This window comes from Astatotilapia calliptera, chromosome 14 (assembly GCF_964374335.1).
Source record: "Astatotilapia calliptera chromosome 14, fAstCal68.1, whole genome shotgun sequence".
Taxonomy (NCBI): Eukaryota; Metazoa; Chordata; class Actinopteri; order Cichliformes; family Cichlidae; genus Astatotilapia; species Astatotilapia calliptera.
The window spans coordinates 11,632,746-11,652,860 of record NC_137435.1 but is presented as its reverse complement, the minus strand read 5'-3'; the positions used below and the strand labels follow the sequence as shown (position 1 = coordinate 11,652,860).

General features: G+C 35.6%; 1 protein-coding gene across 17 annotated transcripts in view; it reads left to right on the top strand.

Annotated features, from left to right (window-relative positions):
• synrg (synergin, gamma) overlaps window positions 1-20,115 on the top strand; it is a 60,064-nt gene that overhangs the window by 27,090 nt on the left and 12,859 nt on the right. For all 17 annotated transcript variants that reach the window (XR_013901538.1, XR_013901537.1, XM_080289267.1 and 14 more), the window contains one exon: window positions 18,124-18,675. Coding sequence is in view for 15 of the 17 variants with exons in the window: in XM_080289267.1 (XP_080145393.1) it covers window positions 18,124-18,675 (552 nt within the window). In the remaining 2 variants the exon portion in view is untranslated. The remainder of the gene's footprint in view (window positions 1-18,123; window positions 18,676-20,115) is intronic.

Genomic DNA, 20,115 nt, shown 5'->3' with positions numbered 1-20,115 from the left:
CACATATCTTAATATATGCAGATGTTTAATAATCCGAGTTCATTGTATTAACCAGTTCCCTAAGGAAAGTTTCCCATTGAATGTCCCCATTTAGGTTAAAGCGGAGTGTATTTGTGTTAGAAACATCCCCAAAAGTCATAAGTATATGGCATACCTATGACTATAGTCGGATATGTTTTTGTATTGTTTTTTAAAAATAGTGTCATGTCCCTTTTTCAGTATAACTCCATACATGAAGTTCGAGAACAATTTATCAGTGATCACCACACTCAAGAGTTATGTTGTAAAATCCTTCATTATGTCAAAGATATGAAAATATGGAACAAATACCAATCAGAAGGAGGATTAAGATAAAGTAATCTATCCCCCAAATCATTACACATACCTCAACATATGCATATGTTTCATTATGAAACATATGCATATGTTGAGGTATGTGTAATGAGTTCGTTGTATTTACCAGTTCCCTAAGGAAAGTTTCTCATTGAATGTCCCCATTTAGGTTAAAGCGGAGTGTATCTGTGTTAGAAACGTCCCCAAAAGTCATAAGTATATGGCATTCTAATGACTATAGTTGGATATGCTTTGGGATTTTTTTAAAAGATGTTATCATGTTCATTTTTTCTGTATAAATCTACCTATAAAGTCAACAAACAATTTATCAGTGATCTCCTCACTCAAGTAAGGTTTATTGTTGTAAAATCCTTCATTATGTCTAAGATTTGAAAATATGGAACAAATACAAATCAGAATGAGGACTAAGATAAAGCAATCCATCACCCAAATCATTACACATATCTTAATATATGCAGATGTTTAATAATCAGAGTTCATTGTATTAACCAGTTCCCTAACGAAAGTTTCCCATTGAATGTCCCCATTTAGGTTAAAGCGGAGTGTATTTGTGTTAGAAACGTCCCCAAAAGTCATAAGCATATGGCATACTAATGACTATAGTTGGATATGTTGCGGGATTTTTTTTCTAAAAATAGTATCATGTCCCTTTTTCAGTATAAATCTATCCATGAAGTCTGTAAACAATTTATCAATGATCCCCACACTCAAGCAAGGGTTATGTTAAAAAAAAGAACAACCCCTTCATTATGTCTAAGATTTAAAAATACAGAACAAATACCAATCAGAATGAGGACTAAGATAAAGAAATCAATCCGAAAAGTAGTTACACATACCTTAACATATGCATGTGTTTAATGATCAGAGTTCATTGTATTTACCAGTTCCCTAAGGAAAGTTTCCCACTGAATGTCCCCATTTAGGTTAAAGAGGAGTGTATTTGTGTTAGAAACATCCCCAAAAGTCATAAGTATACTGTACGGCATACCTATGACTATAGTCAGATATGTTTTTGTATTGTTTTTTACAAATAGTGTCATGTCCCTTTTTCAGTATAACTCAATACATGAAGTTCGAGAACAATTTATCAGTGATCACCACACTCAAGAGTTATGTTGTAAAATCCTTCATTATGTCTAAGATTTGAAAATATGGAACAGTTACCAATCAGAATAAGGACTAAGATAAAGCAATCCATCCCCCAAATCATTACACATATCTTAATATATGCAGATGTTTAATAATCCGAGTTCATTGTATTAACCAGTTCCCTAAGGAAAGTTTCCCATTGAATGTCCCCATTTAGGTTAAAGCGGAGTGTATTTGTGTTAGAAACATCCCCAAAAGTCATAAGTATATGGCATACCTATGACTATAGTCGGATATGTTTTTGTATTGTTTTTTAAAAATAGTGTCATGTCCCTTTTTCAGTATAACTCCATACATGAAGTTCGAGAACAATTTATCAGTGATCACCACACTCAAGAGTTATGTTGTAAAATCCTTCATTATGTCAAAGATATGAAAATATGGAACAAATACCAATCAGAAGGAGGATTAAGATAAAGTAATCCATCCCCCAAATCATTACACATACCTCAACATATGCACATGTTTCATAATGAAACATATGCATATGTTGAGGTATGTGTAATGAGTTCGTTGTATTTACCAGTTCCCTAAGGAAAGTTTATCATTGAATGTCCCCATTTAGGTTAAAGCGGAGTGTATTTGTGTTAGAAACGTCCCCAAAAGTCAGAAGTTTATGGCATTCTAATGACTATAGTTGGATATGCTTTGGGATTTTTTTAAAAGATGTTATCATGTTCCTTTTTTCTGTATAAATCTACCTATAAAGTCAACAAACAATTTATCAGTGATCACCACACTCAAGAGTTATGTTGTAAAATCCTTCATTATGTCAAAGATATGAAAATATGGAACAAATACCAATCAGAATGAGGACTAAGCTAAAGCAATCCATCCCCCAAATCATTTGTGTTAAAAACGTCCCCAAAAGTCATAAGCATATGGCATACTAATGACTATAGTTGGATATGCTTTGTAATTTTTTTAAAAATAGTATCATGTCCTTTTTGCAGTATAAATCTATCCATGAAGTCTGTAAACAATTTATCAATGATCCCCACAGTCAAGCAAGGGTTATGTTTTCATTATGAAACATATGCATATGTTGAGGTATGTGTAATGAGTTCGTTGTATTTACCAGTTCCCTAAGGAAAGTTTCTCATTGAATGTCCCCATTTAGGTTAAAGCGGAGTGTATTTGTGTTAGAAACGTCCCCAAAAGTCATAAGTATATGGCATTCTGATGACTATAGTTGGATATGCTTTGGGATTTTTTAAAAGATGTTATCATGTTCCTTTTTTCTGTATAAATCTACCTATAAAGTCAACAAACAATTTATCAGTGATCTCCTCACTCAAGTAAGGGTTATTGTTGTAAAATCCCTTCATTATGTCTAAGATTTGAAAATATGGAACAAATACCAATCAGAATGAGGACTAAGATAAAGCAATCCATCCCCCAAATCATTACACATATCTTAATATATGCAGATGTTTAATAATCCGAGTTCATTGTATTAACCAGTTCCCTAAGGAAAGTTTCCCATTGAATGTCCCCATTTAGGTTAAAGAGGAGTGTATTTGTGTTAGAAACATCCCCAAAAGTCATAAGTATATGGCATACCTATGACTATAGTCGGATATGTTTTTGTATTGTTTTTTAAAAATAGTGTCATGTCCCTTTTTCAGTATAACTCCATACATGAAGTTCGAGAACAATTTATCAGTGATCACCACACTCAAGAGTTATGTTGTAAAATCCTTCATTATGTCAAAGATATGAAAATATGGAACAAATACCAATCAGAAGGAGGATTAAGATAAAGTAATCCATCCCCCAAATCATTACACATACCTCAACATATGCATATGTTGAGGTATGTGTAATGAGTTCGTTGTATTTACCAGTTCCCTAAGGAAAGTTTCTCATTGAATGTCCCCATTTAGGTTAAAGCGGAGTGTATTTGTGTTAGAAACGTCCCCAAAAGTCAGAAGTTTATGGCATTCTAATGACTATAGTTGGATATGCTTTGGGATTTTTTTAAAAGATGTTATCATGTTCCTTTTTTCTGTATAAATCTACCTATAAAGTCAACAAACAATTTATCAGTGATCTCCTCACTCAAGTAAGGGTTATATTTGTAAAATCCTTCATTATGTCTAAGATTTGAAAATATGGAACAAATACCAATCAGAATGAGGACTAAGATAAAGCAATCCATCCCCCAAATCATTACACATATCTTAATATATGCAGATGTTTAATAATCAGAGTTCATTGTATTAACCAGTTCCCTAACGAAAGTTTCCCATTGAATGTCCCCATTTAGGTTAAAGCGGAGTGTATTTGTGTTAGAAACGTCCCCAAAAGTCATAAGCATATGGCATACTAATGACTATAGTTGGATATGTTGCGGGATTTTTTTTCTAAAAATAGTATCATGTCCCTTTTTCAGTATAAATCTATCCATGAAGTCTGTAAACAATTTATCAATGATCCCCACACTCAAGCAAGGGTTATGTTAAAAAAAAGAACAACCCCTTCATTATGTCTAAGATTTAAAAATACAGAACAAATACCAATCAGAATGAGGACTAAGATAAAGAAATCAATCCGAAAAGTAGTTACACATACCTTAACATATGCATGTGTTTAATGATCAGAGTTCATTGTATTTACCAGTTCCCTAAGGAAAGTTTCCCACTGAATGTCCCCATTTAGGTTAAAGAGGAGTGTATTTGTGTTAGAAACATCCCCAAAAGTCATAAGTATACTGTACGGCATACCTATGACTATAGTCAGATATGTTTTTGTATTGTTTTTTACAAATAGTGTCATGTCCCTTTTTCAGTATAACTCAATACATGAAGTTCGAGAACAATTTATCAGTGATCACCACACTCAAGAGTTATGTTGTAAAATCCTTCATTATGTCTAAGATTTGAAAATATGGAACAGTTACCAATCAGAATAAGGACTAAGATAAAGCAATCCATCCCCCAAATCATTACACATATCTTAATATATGCAGATGTTTAATAATCCGAGTTCATTGTATTAACCAGTTCCCTAAGGAAAGTTTCCCATTGAATGTCCCCATTTAGGTTAAAGCGGAGTGTATTTGTGTTAGAAACATCCCCAAAAGTCATAAGTATATGGCATACCTATGACTATAGTCGGATATGTTTTTGTATTGTTTTTTAAAAATAGTGTCATGTCCCTTTTTCAGTATAACTCCATACATGAAGTTCGAGAACAATTTATCAGTGATCACCACACTCAAGAGTTATGTTGTAAAATCCTTCATTATGTCAAAGATATGAAAATATGGAACAAATACCAATCAGAAGGAGGATTAAGATAAAGTAATCCATCCCCCAAATCATTACACATACCTCAACATATGCACATGTTTCATAATGAAACATATGCATATGTTGAGGTATGTGTAATGAGTTCGTTGTATTTACCAGTTCCCTAAGGAAAGTTTATCATTGAATGTCCCCATTTAGGTTAAAGCGGAGTGTATTTGTGTTAGAAACGTCCCCAAAAGTCAGAAGTTTATGGCATTCTAATGACTATAGTTGGATATGCTTTGGGATTTTTTTAAAAGATGTTATCATGTTCCTTTTTTCTGTATAAATCTACCTATAAAGTCAACAAACAATTTATCAGTGATCACCACACTCAAGAGTTATGTTGTAAAATCCTTCATTATGTCAAAGATATGAAAATATGGAACAAATACCAATCAGAATGAGGACTAAGCTAAAGCAATCCATCCCCCAAATCATTTGTGTTAAAAACGTCCCCAAAAGTCATAAGCATATGGCATACTAATGACTATAGTTGGATATGCTTTGTAATTTTTTTAAAAATAGTATCATGTCCTTTTTGCAGTATAAATCTATCCATGAAGTCTGTAAACAATTTATCAATGATCCCCACAGTCAAGCAAGGGTTATGTTTTCATTATGAAACATATGCATATGTTGAGGTATGTGTAATGAGTTCGTTGTATTTACCAGTTCCCTAAGGAAAGTTTCTCATTGAATGTCCCCATTTAGGTTAAAGCGGAGTGTATTTGTGTTAGAAACGTCCCCAAAAGTCAGAAGTTTATGGCATTCTAATGACTATAGTTGGATATGCTTTGGGATTTTTTTAAAAGATGTTATCATGTTCCTTTTTTCTGTATAAATCTACCTATAAAGTCAACAAACAATTTATCAGTGATCTCCTCACTCAAGTAAGGGTTATTGTTGTAAAATCCCTTCATTATGTCTAAGATTTGAAAATATGGAACAAATACCAATCAGAATGAGGACTAAGATAAAGCAATCCATCCCCCAAATCATTACACATATCTTAATATATGCAGATGTTTAATAATCCGAGTTCATTGTATTAACCAGTTCCCTAAGGAAAGTTTCCCATTGAATGTCCCCATTTAGGTTAAAGAGGAGTGTATTTGTGTTAGAAACATCCCCAAAAGTCATAAGTATATGGCATACCTATGACTATAGTCGGATATGTTTTTGTATTGTTTTTTAAAAATAGTGTCATGTCCCTTTTTCAGTATAACTCCATACATGAAGTTCGAGAACAATTTATCAGTGATCACCACACTCAAGAGTTATGTTGTAAAATCCTTCATTATGTCAAAGATATGAAAATATGGAACAAATACCAATCAGAAGGAGGATTAAGATAAAGTAATCCATCCCCCAAATCATTACACATACCTCAACATATGCATATGTTGAGGTATGTGTAATGAGTTCGTTGTATTTACCAGTTCCCTAAGGAAAGTTTCTCATTGAATGTCCCCATTTAGGTTAAAGCGGAGTGTATTTGTGTTAGAAACGTCCCCAAAAGTCAGAAGTTTATGGCATTCTAATGACTATAGTTGGATATGCTTTGGGATTTTTTTAAAAGATGTTATCATGTTCCTTTTTTCTGTATAAATCTACCTATAAAGTCAACAAACAATTTATCAGTGATCTCCTCACTCAAGTAAGGGTTATATTTGTAAAATCCTTCATTATGTCTAAGATTTGAAAATATGGAACAAATACCAATCAGAATGAGGACTAAGATAAAGCAATCCATCCCCCAAATCATTACACATATCTTAATATATGCAGATGTTTAATAATCAGAGTTCATTGTATTAACCAGTTCCCTAACGAAAGTTTCCCATTGAATGTCCCCATTTAGGTTAAAGCGGAGTGTATTTGTGTTAGAAACGTCCCCAAAAGTCATAAGCATATGGCATACTAATGACTATAGTTGGATATGTTGCGGGATTTTTTTTCTAAAAATAGTATCATGTCCCTTTTTCAGTATAAATCTATCCATGAAGTCTGTAAACAATTTATCAATGATCCCCACACTCAAGCAAGGGTTATGTTAAAAAAAAGAACAACCCCTTCATTATGTCTAAGATTTAAAAATACAGAACAAATACCAATCAGAATGAGGACTAAGATAAAGAAATCAATCCGAAAAGTAGTTACACATACCTTAACATATGCATGTGTTTAATGATCAGAGTTCATTGTATTTACCAGTTCCCTAAGGAAAGTTTCCCACTGAATGTCCCCATTTAGGTTAAAGAGGAGTGTATTTGTGTTAGAAACATCCCCAAAAGTCATAAGTATACTGTACGGCATACCTATGACTATAGTCAGATATGTTTTTGTATTGTTTTTTACAAATAGTGTCATGTCCCTTTTTCAGTATAACTCAATACATGAAGTTCGAGAACAATTTATCAGTGATCACCACACTCAAGAGTTATGTTGTAAAATCCTTCATTATGTCTAAGATTTGAAAATATGGAACAGTTACCAATCAGAATAAGGACTAAGATAAAGCAATCCATCCCCCAAATCATTACACATATCTTAATATATGCAGATGTTTAATAATCCGAGTTCATTGTATTAACCAGTTCCCTAAGGAAAGTTTCCCATTGAATGTCCCCATTTAGGTTAAAGCGGAGTGTATTTGTGTTAGAAACGTCCCCAAAAGTCATAAGCATATGGCATACTAATGACTATAGTTGGATATGTTGCGGGATTTTTTTTCTAAAAATAGTATCATGTCCCTTTTTCAGTATAAATCTATCCATGAAGTCTGTAAACAATTTATCAATGATCCCCACACTCTAGCAAGGGTTATGTTAAAAAAAAGAACAACCCCTTCATTATGTCTAAGATTTAAAAATACAGAACAAATACCAATCAGAATGAGGACTAAGATAAAGAAATCAATCCGAAAAGTAGTTACACATACCTTAACATATGCATGTGTTTAATGATCAGAGTTCATTGTATTTACCAGTTCCCTAAGGAAAGTTGTCCACTGAATGTCCCCATTTAGGTTAAAGAGGAGTGTATTTGTGTTAGAAACATCCCCAAAAGTCATAAGTATACTGTACGGCATACCTATGACTATAGTCAGATATGTTTTTGTATTGTTTTTTACAAATAGTGTCATGTCCCTTTTTCAGTATAACTCAATACATGAAGTTCGAGAACAATTTATCAGTGATCACCACACTCAAGAGTTATGTTGTAAAATCCTTCATTATGTCAAAGATATGAAAATATGGAACAAATACCAATCAGAATGAGGACTAAGCTAAAGCAATCCATCCCCCAAATCATTTGTGTTAAAAACGTCCCCAAAAGTCATAAGCATATGGCATACTAATGACTATAGTTGGATATGCTTTGTAATTTTTTTAAAAATAGTATCATGTCCCTTTTGCAGTATAAATCTATCCATGAAGTCTGTAAACAATTTATCAATGATCCCCACAGTCAAGCAAGGGTTATGTTTTCATTATGAAACATATGCATATGTTGAGGTATGTGTAATGAGTTCGTTGTATTTACCAGTTCCCTAAGGAAAGTTTCTCATTGAATGTCCCCATTTAGGTTAAAGCGGAGTGTATTTGTGTTAGAAACGTCCCCAAAAGTCATAAGTTTATGGCATTCTAATGACTATAGTTGGATATGCTTTGGGATTTTTTAAAAGATGTTATCATGTTCCTTTTTTCTGTATAAATCTACCTATAAAGTCAACAAACAATTTATCAGTGATCTCCTCACTCAAGTAAGGGTTATTGTTGTAAAATCCTTCATTATGTCTAAGATTTGAAAATATGGAACAAATACCAATCAGAATGAGGACTAAGATAAAGCAATCCATCCCCCAAATCATTACACATATCTTAATATATGCAGATGTTTAATAATCCAAGTTCATTGTATTAACCAGTTCCCTAAGGAAAGTTTCCCATTGAATGTCCCCATTTAGGTTAAAGAGGAGTGTATTTGTGTTAGAAACATCCCCAAAAGTCATAAGTATATGGCATACCTATGACTATAGTCGGATATGTTTTTGTATTGTTTTTTAAAAATAGTGTCATGTCCCTTTTTCAGTATAACTCCATACATGAAGTTCGAGAACAATTTATCAGTGATCACCACACTCAAGAGTTATGTTGTAAAATCCTTCATTATGTCAAAGATATGAAAATATGGAACAAATACCAATCAGAAGGAGGATTAAGATAAAGTAATCCATCCCCCAAATCATTACACATACCTCAACATATGCATATGTTTCATAATGAAACATATGCATATGTTGAGGTATGTGTAATGAGTTCGTTGTATTTACCAGTTCCCTAAGGAAAGTTTCTCATTGAATGTCCCCATTTAGGTTAAAGCGGAGTGTATTTGTGTTAGAAACGTCCCCAAAAGTCATAAGTATATGGCATTCTGATGACTATAGTTGGATATGCTTTGGGATTTTTTAAAAGATGTTATCATGTTCCTTTTTTCTGTATAAATCTACCTATAAAGTCAACAAACAATTTATCAGTGATCACCACACTCAAGAGTTATGTTGTAAAATCCTTCATTATGTCAAAGATATGAAAATATGGAACAAATACCAATCAGAATGAGGACTAAGATAAAGCAATCCATCCCCCAAATCATTACACATATCTTAATATATGCAGATGTTTAATAATCCGAGTTCATTGTATTAACCAGTTCCCTAAGGAAAGTTTCCCATTGAATGTCCCCATTTAGGTTAAAGAGGAGTGTATTTGTGTTAGAAACATCCCCAAAAGTCATAAGTATATGGCATACCTATGACTATAGTCGGATATGTTTTTGTATTGTTTTTTAAAAATAGTGTCATGTCCCTTTTTCAGTATAACTCCATACATGAAGTTCGAGAACAATTTATCAGTGATCACCACACTCAAGAGTTATGTTGTAAAATCCTTCATTATGTCAAAGATATGAAAATATGGAACAAATACCAATCAGAAGGAGGATTAAGATAAAGTAATCCATCCCCCAAATCATTACACATACCTCAACATATGCATATGTTGAGGTATGTGTAATGAGTTCGTTGTATTTACCAGTTCCCTAAGGAAAGTTTCTCATTGAATGTCCCCATTTAGGTTAAAGCGGAGTGTGTTTGTGTTAGAACCGTCCCCAAAAGTCAGAAGTTTATGGCATTCTAATGACTATAGTTGGATATGCTTTGGGATTTTTTTAAAAGATGTTATCATGTTCCTTTTTTCTGTATAAATCTACCTATAAAGTCAACAAACAATTTATCAGTGATCTCCTCACTCAAGTAAGGGTTATATTTGTAAAATCCTTCATTATGTCTAAGATTTGAAAATATGGAACAAATACCAATCAGAATGAGGACTAAGATAAAGCAATCCATCCCCCAAATCATTACACATATCTTAATATATGCAGATGTTTAATAATCAGAGTTCATTGTATTAACCAGTTCCCTAACGAAAGTTTCCCATTGAATGTCCCCATTTAGGTTAAAGCGGAGTGTATTTGTGTTAGAAACGTCCCCAAAAGTCATAAGCATATGGCATAGACTATAGTTGGATATGTTGCGGGATTTTTTTTCTAAAAATAGTATCATGTCCCTTTTTCAGTATAAATCTATCCATGAAGTCTGTAAACAATTTATCAATGATCCCCACACTCAAGCAAGGGTTATGTTAAAAAAAAGAACAACCCCTTCATTATGTCTAAGATTTAAAAATACAGAACAAATACCAATCAGAATAAGGACTAAGATAAAGCAATCCATCCCCCAAATCATTACACATATCTTAATATATGCAGATGTTTAATAATCCGAGTTCATTGTATTAACCAGTTCCCTAAGGAAAGTTTCCCATTGAATGTCCCCATTTAGGTTAAAGAGGAGTGTATTTGTGTTAGAAACATCCCCAAAAGTCATAAGTATATGGCATACCTATGACTATAGTCGGATATGTTTTTGTATTGTTTTTTTAAAAATAGTGTCATGTCCCTTTTTCAGTATAACTCCATACATGAAGTTCGAGAACAATTTATCAGTGATCACCACACTCAAGAGTTATGTTGTAAAATCCTTCATTATGTCAAAGATATGAAAATATGGAACAAATACCAATCAGAAGGAGGATTAAGATAAAGTAATCCATCCCCCAAATCATTACACATACCTCAACATATGCATATGTTTCATAATGAAACATATGCATATGTTGAGGTATGTGTAATGAGTTCGTTGTATTTACCAGTTCCCTAAGGAAAGTTTCTCATTGAATGTCCCCATTTAGGTTAAAGCGGAGTGTATTTGTGTTAGAAACGTCCCCAAAAGTCAGAAGTTTATGGCATTCTAATGACTATAGTTGGATATGCTTTGGGATTTTTTTAAAAGATGTTATCATGTTCCTTTTTTCTGTATAAATCTACCTATAAAGTCAACAAACAATTTATCAGTGATCTCCTCACTCAAGTAAGGGTTAGATTTGTAAAATCCTTCATTATGTCTAAGATTTGAAAATATGGAACAAATACCAATCAGAATGAGGACTAAGATAAAGCAATCCATCCCCCAAATCATTACACATATCTTAATATATGCAGATGTTTAATAATCAGAGTTCATTGTATTAACCAGTTCCCTAAGGAAAGTTTCCCATTGAATGTCCCCATTTAGGTTAAAGCGGAGTGTATTTGTGTTAGAAACGTCCCCAAAAGTCATAAGCATATGGCATACTAATGACTATAGTTGAATATGTTGCGGGATTTTTTTTCTAAAAATAGTATCATGTCCCTTTTTCAGTATAAATCTATCCATGAAGTCTGTAAACAATTTATCAATGATCCCCACACTCAAGCAAGGGTTATGTTAAAAAAAAAAACCTTCACTATGTCTAAGATTTAAAAATACGGAACAAATACCAATCAGAATGAGGACTAAGATAAAGAAATCCATCCGAAAAGTAGTTACACATACCTTAACATATGCAGATGTTTAATAATCAGCGTTTATTGTATTAACCAGTTTCCTAAGGAAAGTTTCCCATTGAATCTCCCCATTTACGTTAAAGCGGAGTGTTTTTGTGTTAGAAACGTCCCCAAAAGTCATAAGAGTCAGGTATACCAATAACTATTGTTGCATATGTTTTTGCAATTTTTAAATGGAGGTATATTTCTGTATTTAGTATTAATCTACCCTTGAGATCAGTGACAAAACCGTTAATGGTCACTGATCGTTAATGACGATCAGTTAATGATCACTGTACTCTGGTACTATATCAATTCAATTTCATTTATGTATATCCTTTTGATTGTCCTCATTCAGGTTAACGCAGTGCATTTTTGTTAGAAATGTCCCCGGAAGTCATAAGAGTCATCTTCTTTGGCAGTTTTTAATTGTCGCTTGTCTATTTGTTATTCATGTTAAATCTACTCGTAACATCAGTGAAAACTAAAATTAAGATATCCATTCTAAAATCGTACAGCTTGTCTTATCACTCACAGATCTTTAATACTGTACTTATTGGTGCCCTGATGTAAAGGATATTTTGATTGCTTCTAATGTAGGTTAAAGTATTGTGTTTATTAATAATTAAATTAAATCTTTTATGATAGGTTTGGATAGTTTCTGAAAATCAAATGAACTCTTGGTAATTGTGTTCAAATTATCTGTGTTAACAATTCATAGGTGAAATTAGAAATTTCTTTTAGTTTAAATAGAATATAAAAACTAGTTTAACTGTCTAATGTTTGCCTATTTAACTGATGTTTATCTACTCAAGACTAACCAAGCTGAAGCAGCATCATGAGAAATGCCTGAAATGTAAAAAAAAATTGATCTGCAAAATCCAGATTCCTCAAGCAATGAGATTGAGTCTCTTCTGTCAGGTATGGAGCCAACAAAAACACAATAGAATAAGAAAACGGATCAAGATGAAGACAGGGGACCAGGGACTTCTTCCCAGTGAACATATTTAGAAGCAAAGTTCTTGCCTTACAATTTGCTGGTAACAAACACTCAATAGTACAGATGATTTTTTTTTATCCAAGTTTCTCTGCATTAATGATGTGCATATAAACTCCCAAAACAACACAGTAGTAATAAATGCAGTCAAAAATTTAAATTGTTCTGTGGCCGAGACATTGGACATAGTTTTGATTTCTTCAAGATAAATAGAGACCTTAATTATTGTTTAGATTATTGTTAGATTGGGTAGTTAACATTACATTGTACTTTGAAGGAATTGCCTTTAAGGGAAGTATGGTCCCCAAAACTGACATAAAATAACTTGTGTATGTTTGTATTGCTGAAGACCCCGAATGGAAGTAAGGTCCCCAAAAGTGGCATAAAATAGTTTGTGTATGTGTGTGTCGCCGAAGACCCCAAATGGAAGTAAGGTCCCCAAAAGTGGCATAAAATAGTTTTTTTTATCTGTGTATCGCTGAAGACCCCAAAGGGGACATTAAACATTCCAAGTCCCCAATGGGAAGGTAAAAATACTGTCTGGACAAAAGTTGCTTAAAATTAAAATCTCAAGTGATTTTTTATTTCTGTGGTCTTGGAGGAGTAAAACTGAGTTGCCAGCTTGCTTCTAAACCATACAGAAAGTGGTGTCCCCAAAGGGGGGGAGTTAAGATATGCGACCCCAAACGGGACTTAAGCGAGTATGTGTGTGTGTGTGTGTGTGTGTGTGTGTGTGTGTGTGTGTGTGTGTGTGTGTGTGTGTGTGTGTGTGTGTGTGTGTGTGTGTGTGTTGTTTTGGGCAATGCTAAGAGACGGAGCAGTTGAATACAGATGAGTACAGGAGGGCGTTTATCCTCTTGTTTATTCAAATCACAGGTTTTCGAACAATAGGCTGCAGCTTACCAAAGGCGTTATCCGTAAGCCATCATTTACCTTTTTAACTGATGTGTGCAAAAAGCACAGCAGATGACTTAATTTTGATTCGCTTGAAATAAAATGTTACCATTAATACGACGTTTTGCATGCAAAAACTGGAGACTATTTTCATATAGAGCAACAGTGATTTGTCACTATTAAAAATATTATAGGTGGATGTGAGGGCTTGAATGTGAGTGCATGCATTTGTCTCTTTATGCCTGTCAGTTATTGTATTACCCTGCAGTATTTTCACATTAACCACGGAGTATGTTTTGGATCAAATGGACGTCTAATTGTAAGATGTCTAAATAATAGCGTGTCTGCTTTTTCCTCCCCTACCTCACATCCATGAAAGTGGAGTTAAAGTTTACCTAAAGCTCGTCCTTTTATAAAAAGGGAAATCAATCTAGTGTCTGTTAATAATCGGGTAGTGTCCGTGTCCTTTTTTCCCCCCTCTCTTCACTGCTCATCATTTATTCATCAGGCATCTCGTCTTCCACATCATGCGTCGTGTTTCATGCAAAACATTTCAAACCATTCTTGCAGTGTAACATGAGATGGGTTGCATGTGTTCTCAGGTGAAGGCTCTGTAATTCAAACGTTTGCCAACTTTAAGGGAGCTTTCATTTTTATTTGAAAGCTCAGACAAAGCTTGAGAAGTTTGTACAAATTGACCAAATCTCCACCTGACAACAGTCGTGCAATCAGCTTCCAATATTTCGTCACATATCATTAATTATCATCACATGTGTCAACTTATTTCATCCAAGAAACTGATACTTTATCCTTGACTAGAAAAAGATGTAAACATCCCCATTGCCTTATTTCAGTTTCTGTGCAGTGGTCAGATTTTGGTTAAACCCAAACAGGCCCCTCCGCACGGAGAGCAAACAATCCAGTCCATGGAGCTGCAGCGAAACCGCTGATCGGGTAAAGACCTGCCCGCTTTAACATCGATACATTCCTGAGAAGCTTATACGCTACCGTGACGGCGGTTTCATTTCACCCTTATTTATCAGCTGTTCTCGGAGAGCTCTGGGACTAACCTGTCGTTAACGTGTAGCAGTCCGAGCAGTTTGAGCACCTCACCACGCTTTGCACTGTGTTTTTGGAAATGTATGTAAGCTTAAAGAGACAGTATTTCTTTTCTGAGGTTCCTTTTGAGTCGCAAGAGGAATCAAATTTTCTTTCTCGTAATTTTCTTTTCTTTTTTTCAAAAAATCCGTTATCTGTGATATCGCAGCATGAATTTTTATCACGTGTGGCTCTACGGTCTGGCTCTTTGTGAGCATAATGAAGTTAGTATTACCCTTCCTGCCTTGCTTTTTGCTGCAGTGTGCCTGCCTTTTCAATTTGTGAAATTGACAAGAACGTAATACAAAATAACCATTTTATGCATAACAGTATTGCAAGTTGTTTTTATCAAGGGAGAAATGTGTACATGCAGATTTAATAGTGTATTTTTATTACAGGAATATGACCTCTTATTTTGAGACTATAGGAAGACTTCTCGATCTTGTTGTGATTTGCCAACTATGTAAATTAAATGTAGCCGACAGTATTTAGTAGAATCAGAGTATTTTTAGTTCAACGTGGATTCAAACATCAAAGTTTTTAGTAAATAATGATGTGTTATTAATCAAGGGGAATTAGTGCTCATCATCCTGCTTTGACAAACAATCACTGTAGCAAGAGGGGAAAAAAAGGATACTGTCTCTTTAAATCTGTTCCTGCATCTGTGATTGGATGTAATGGAAGCCCTTACTGGGATGCCAGGTGTAAGGATGGCCCTCTTTGTTTTCTGTAACCCTTTGAGGGCTTGAATGATATCGCTTCACATGTTTACATGCAGATTAATGCAGATATCCTGATCTCTTACCCTTATTTATTAAAGACTAAATATGTACAGATGGCAGCCTCCTTGCTGCTTCTAAAGTTTAGCTTCCTCCCTGTCAGTTTGTCCCCTCAGGTCCTCAAAGGGTTAATGCTTCCTGCCTTGTTCTTTGAATAATCTTTCAACCTGGCCTTTTCAAGTGTTCTGTATTCAAATCTTTTTTTTTTCTCCAAAAAAACAAAACAAAACAAAACAAAAAAATACACCTGTTGATTTACATCCTTATAGTAAAAGAAAGTTTGTCATCTTCCCAGAATTACTGATTCTAGTCTGTGAATGTGCCTTCTCATTCTGCTTCTATATCCTCGGATTATCTTTGTTTTACTTTCTCGCTGTTTGTTTTCTTCCTTTTCTCCTGACTCTGCATGCACTTGTATTCCAGATGACTGAAATTTAATTTTCAAAGTGTTAGTTTGACTAAACCTCTTGTAATGGTAGACCTCTTTCACAGTTCTTTGTGACCTCTCTCTCTCTCTCTCTCTCTCTCTCCCTACTCATGTTGTCGTAATAAATATTACTGTTGGTATTGCTGAAACGCGTACCGTCTTATTTCTCCTTTCCTTTCCTGTGAGGCGTAATGTGGTTGTAATGACACGAGGCTCACACCACTCGATCCTTGTCAATTTCACAAATTGCTTTTTGTGTCTGAGGGTTCTGTCATGCAAAATAGGAAGGCTTCAACAAGGTGGATTTATGTGTTTGCGAGTGTCTGAAGGAGACCTGAATGCTAAAGCGTTGACAAATGTGTGCAAGCTGCGCAGCTGTCAGTCAGTATCAGTCATAAAGAAAGTGATCAAAACACTTGTGAGAAACAGGGCAGACGCAGTGACAGGAAAGATCTTTTATTGATGTTGTTAGAGCGTCTGCCTCGAGACAAAAGCCTTCAGGTTGCATTTAATATAAAGAGATCAACTCTGATTATTGTTAGCCAAGCTGTTTGTCACCAGTGAAAGCAGCGAGTGTTGTCATATGGCCACGAGAAAAAAAAAGTTGCGTAAACATGACTCACCTCAGGCATAAAAACACCAAGGAATAATTTATTAAAGGGAAGATGTATTACGCTTTGTATTAATGTATTAATGCCTTGCATCATAGATGGTTGATACAAGGCCTTGTTGTCAGTTTCACAAATCTGCATTATAAAAACTGTTTGCGGGCCCTTTGGATTACCAGGATTTCTGCATTGATTAGTATTGTTTACATATAAAACAACATCTGATCGACATCAGTGTCACGGCTTCAGACAAACACAGTCTGGTTAAACGCACTCCCACAGACATGCACACAGAGCGCAGGCTGGAAAAAGTCATCCAATTTAAAAGAGGAGAAATTTCAAATCAGTTCTAGAAAACTGTTTAAGTTAATTGTTATTTTTGGGATTAGGGGGACACATCTCCTTACTTCACTGTAATCCTACAGTCACACTGAGGAAGACGCTAATTGGAGACCAGATTGATCATATAATAATCGTGTTATCTCCTTGCCTTTGAAGTGGTCGCTTCAAAGACAGGGATCAGGTCTACTGCCAGTCACAGTCAGTCGACATCTTCAAAACAACTTTGGCGCATCAAGATTGCAATAAGATCTGCCATCAGTTTGCCATGACATCTGTTTGCCATTGTTCTATTGTTCTTCTTCTACATAAACAGAGTTTCACATTAACTTTGGAGTTGAACCAGAACCTCACAGATTCGAAGCAGAAATTCCTCTGCAAATGTGATTTAAGTGTAAAATGTCAAGTAGTCAGTAACCTTGCTTTTATAATCAGAATGCAACCAGTTAAGTGCAAAAACACATGAGTCGTGCTCATTGGTGCACACCTACTCTGATTGCTCTGCGCTTATAAATTAGGTTTAGGAGCAGTGATCTGCAAATTTTCATCAGTCTGTCTGAGAGGGGTTGCAGTCAGATTGCCTGCCCTCTCACTAGGTGACCAGTTGGTTGAGTGTTGGTTTTACCTGCACAGATTGAGAGATATTTCCAGGATTGTGGCTTTCATCCCAGGACACTGGTTGTAAATGGATTTTCATTTCATTTAAGGTGCTCACAAGATTAAAACATGACAAAAAATGTCCTTCCCCAAAATGGTAGTCTAAATCCTCGTGTAAAAATAAAATGGGAATAAGGGAGTGTTTTCTAAGGGATCGTTTCATTTGATTTAAAGTAGTAGTGCAGATTAAGCCATTGTTCGTAAAGAAATATCTGTCTGTACTTTTTTAAAATCTCGTGAGCACCATGAAAACAAATATTAAAAAGATTTTGTTTAAAAAATAAAAAAAGGTTCCCGTATGCTACAGAGAACTAAATGGAGGTGAGAAAATATGTTCTGTTAATATTCTCAAGGGCTCTTTTCTCAAGACCAAACTACATTTAGAAGAAGCGACATCACTTAAAGCATAGATAAATGAGAGTAATAACCCGACAGAAATCTCAGACCCCTGTTGAGGCCTATTAGTCTTCCTCCTATCATGACAGCATCTGTGCTATTCCGAGGAACCACCGGTATGTCTGTGTTGTCATTGCAGAAGGAGACGACATGAAATTTGACCCCTTTGGGACATCGGCCCTCAGCACCTTGGCCAGCTATGACTGGTCAGACCGGGACGAGAGTCTGCCCGGTGAGGTCAGAAAGCCACCGGGCTTGGAAGGAGCTGGCCTTCCATCTTTAGTCCCCACACAGAGGAAGGAACTGACCTTTGGCAGCACTGAAAACATCACAAGCAACTCCATAGCAAACATCATCACCTCCTTCCCTGCAGAGGACAGTTCATCAGCAGATGACAAGTTTGAAGCCTTTGCTGACTTTGGCTCCGGCGACCAGGGCGGTGTCAATAACGAGGATGACTTTGGAGACTTTGCAAGTACTGTTTCGGAGAAGTCAGACTCGCCTGCTGCCACTGCCGAGGCGGGCTCAGAGGGAAACCAGAGCGAGGCCTCCGATGACTTTGGTGCCTTCCAGGGAGACAAGCCAAAGTTTGGCAGGTCTGACTTCCTCAAAGCCAGCGCTCAGGCCAAGGTCAAGTCCAGCGAGGAGATGATCAAGAACGAGTTGGCAACTTTTGATTTGTCGGTTCAAGGTGAGTTTTCTTGTTGTATTTACTTCAGTAGGCGGCACATTGTTTTTCAGTTAAAAATAATTGTCTAAATCCAAATAGAATTTTGCTTAAATGATGAAAAAACAGAAAATAATCATTTTTGACAACTTGGAATAATTGAATATAATGAATGAGTTATTGAAAATTGTTGTCAACTAATTAATTTATTAATTATTTGAAGAGCAGTTTTGGCAGAAAAGTATTAATTTCTGCATTGTTGAATTTGTTGACTCAAGCTTCCTCCCACAGTCTAAAGACATGCATGTTAGGTTAATAAAAGCTGCTTTTATTATGGTCCCTTATTTGCAAGGGGTTGCTGCAGTGGATTGATCTTCATGTTTGATTTTACACCGGATGCCCATCCTGACGTAACCCTCTCAGGGTTTTGTTTCCAGTGTTGAACTTGGGATCTTTCACATGTTGAATGTGTTAGTGTGACAGCCAAGAGGTATGTCAGGTTAAGTGGTGATTCTAAATTAGGTGGGTTTTTTTTGCCTGTCCCATTTGGTTCTTTAGCCGTCAGAATTGTTGTCTGAGGACCAACAAAGATACCCAATGGATTTACTTTGCCAAATGGATCATCACGGCCTTGCCATATTGGTCCATTTGATCAACCTTTGTTGTTATTATTTATTTTATTTTATTTTCAGTTTTTACAGATGGGACAGACATGAGTGAGGGATAGGAAAGGGAGAAAGAAAGATGAAGGAAAAGAAAAACAGAGGGGAAGAGGGACAGTGAGAAAGGGCACTTAAAAAGAAAGAAGAGAAAAAAAATCTCCTGGATCACCTGTTGAGAGAAAAAGAAGAGAAAACAAGCAAAAAAACACCCCAGAGCAACATACTAAACACAACACCATCACGTTAATCTAGCTAAGTGTAAACACCAGTAAATACTAAATATTGAATCTTGTTGTGTAGCAAGCAGGACCGACAGCGCATAATATGCTTGGAAATAGCAGCCAATAGAGGTGTAGTTTATGTCTATGATCAGTGAACACCCGTGTGCACACCTGTGTGGATCAGCACGCTTGTATTCAAAAGGTTTCCCCATGTAATGGTCTGCTAGAGGATGTAGGGAACCATAGCCCTGTCCCCCAGGGCATGAAGCAGGCATGGAGGAGATCCAGGCTCCAGACATCCAGAGGCCCCAGAGGTGCGAGAGCCCAAGGAGGACCACCAGAGGGGCATCCGTGCCACCCTCCTGGGAAGAGCTGAGGAGAGCCCCAGATGAGGGGTCAACCAGTAGCCACGGAGCAGAAGCCAGAGGGGGCTGCAGTGGTGTGCCCACTGGCTCTGCCGGCAGCCAGCTGTGCCAGAGTGAACCGAGCCGCAGGCCCAGATGATTCTAAATTAGTAGTTGACATAAGGAAGCGTTGTTAGAATAAATGACTATATAAATGTATGCATAATGTGGACACAT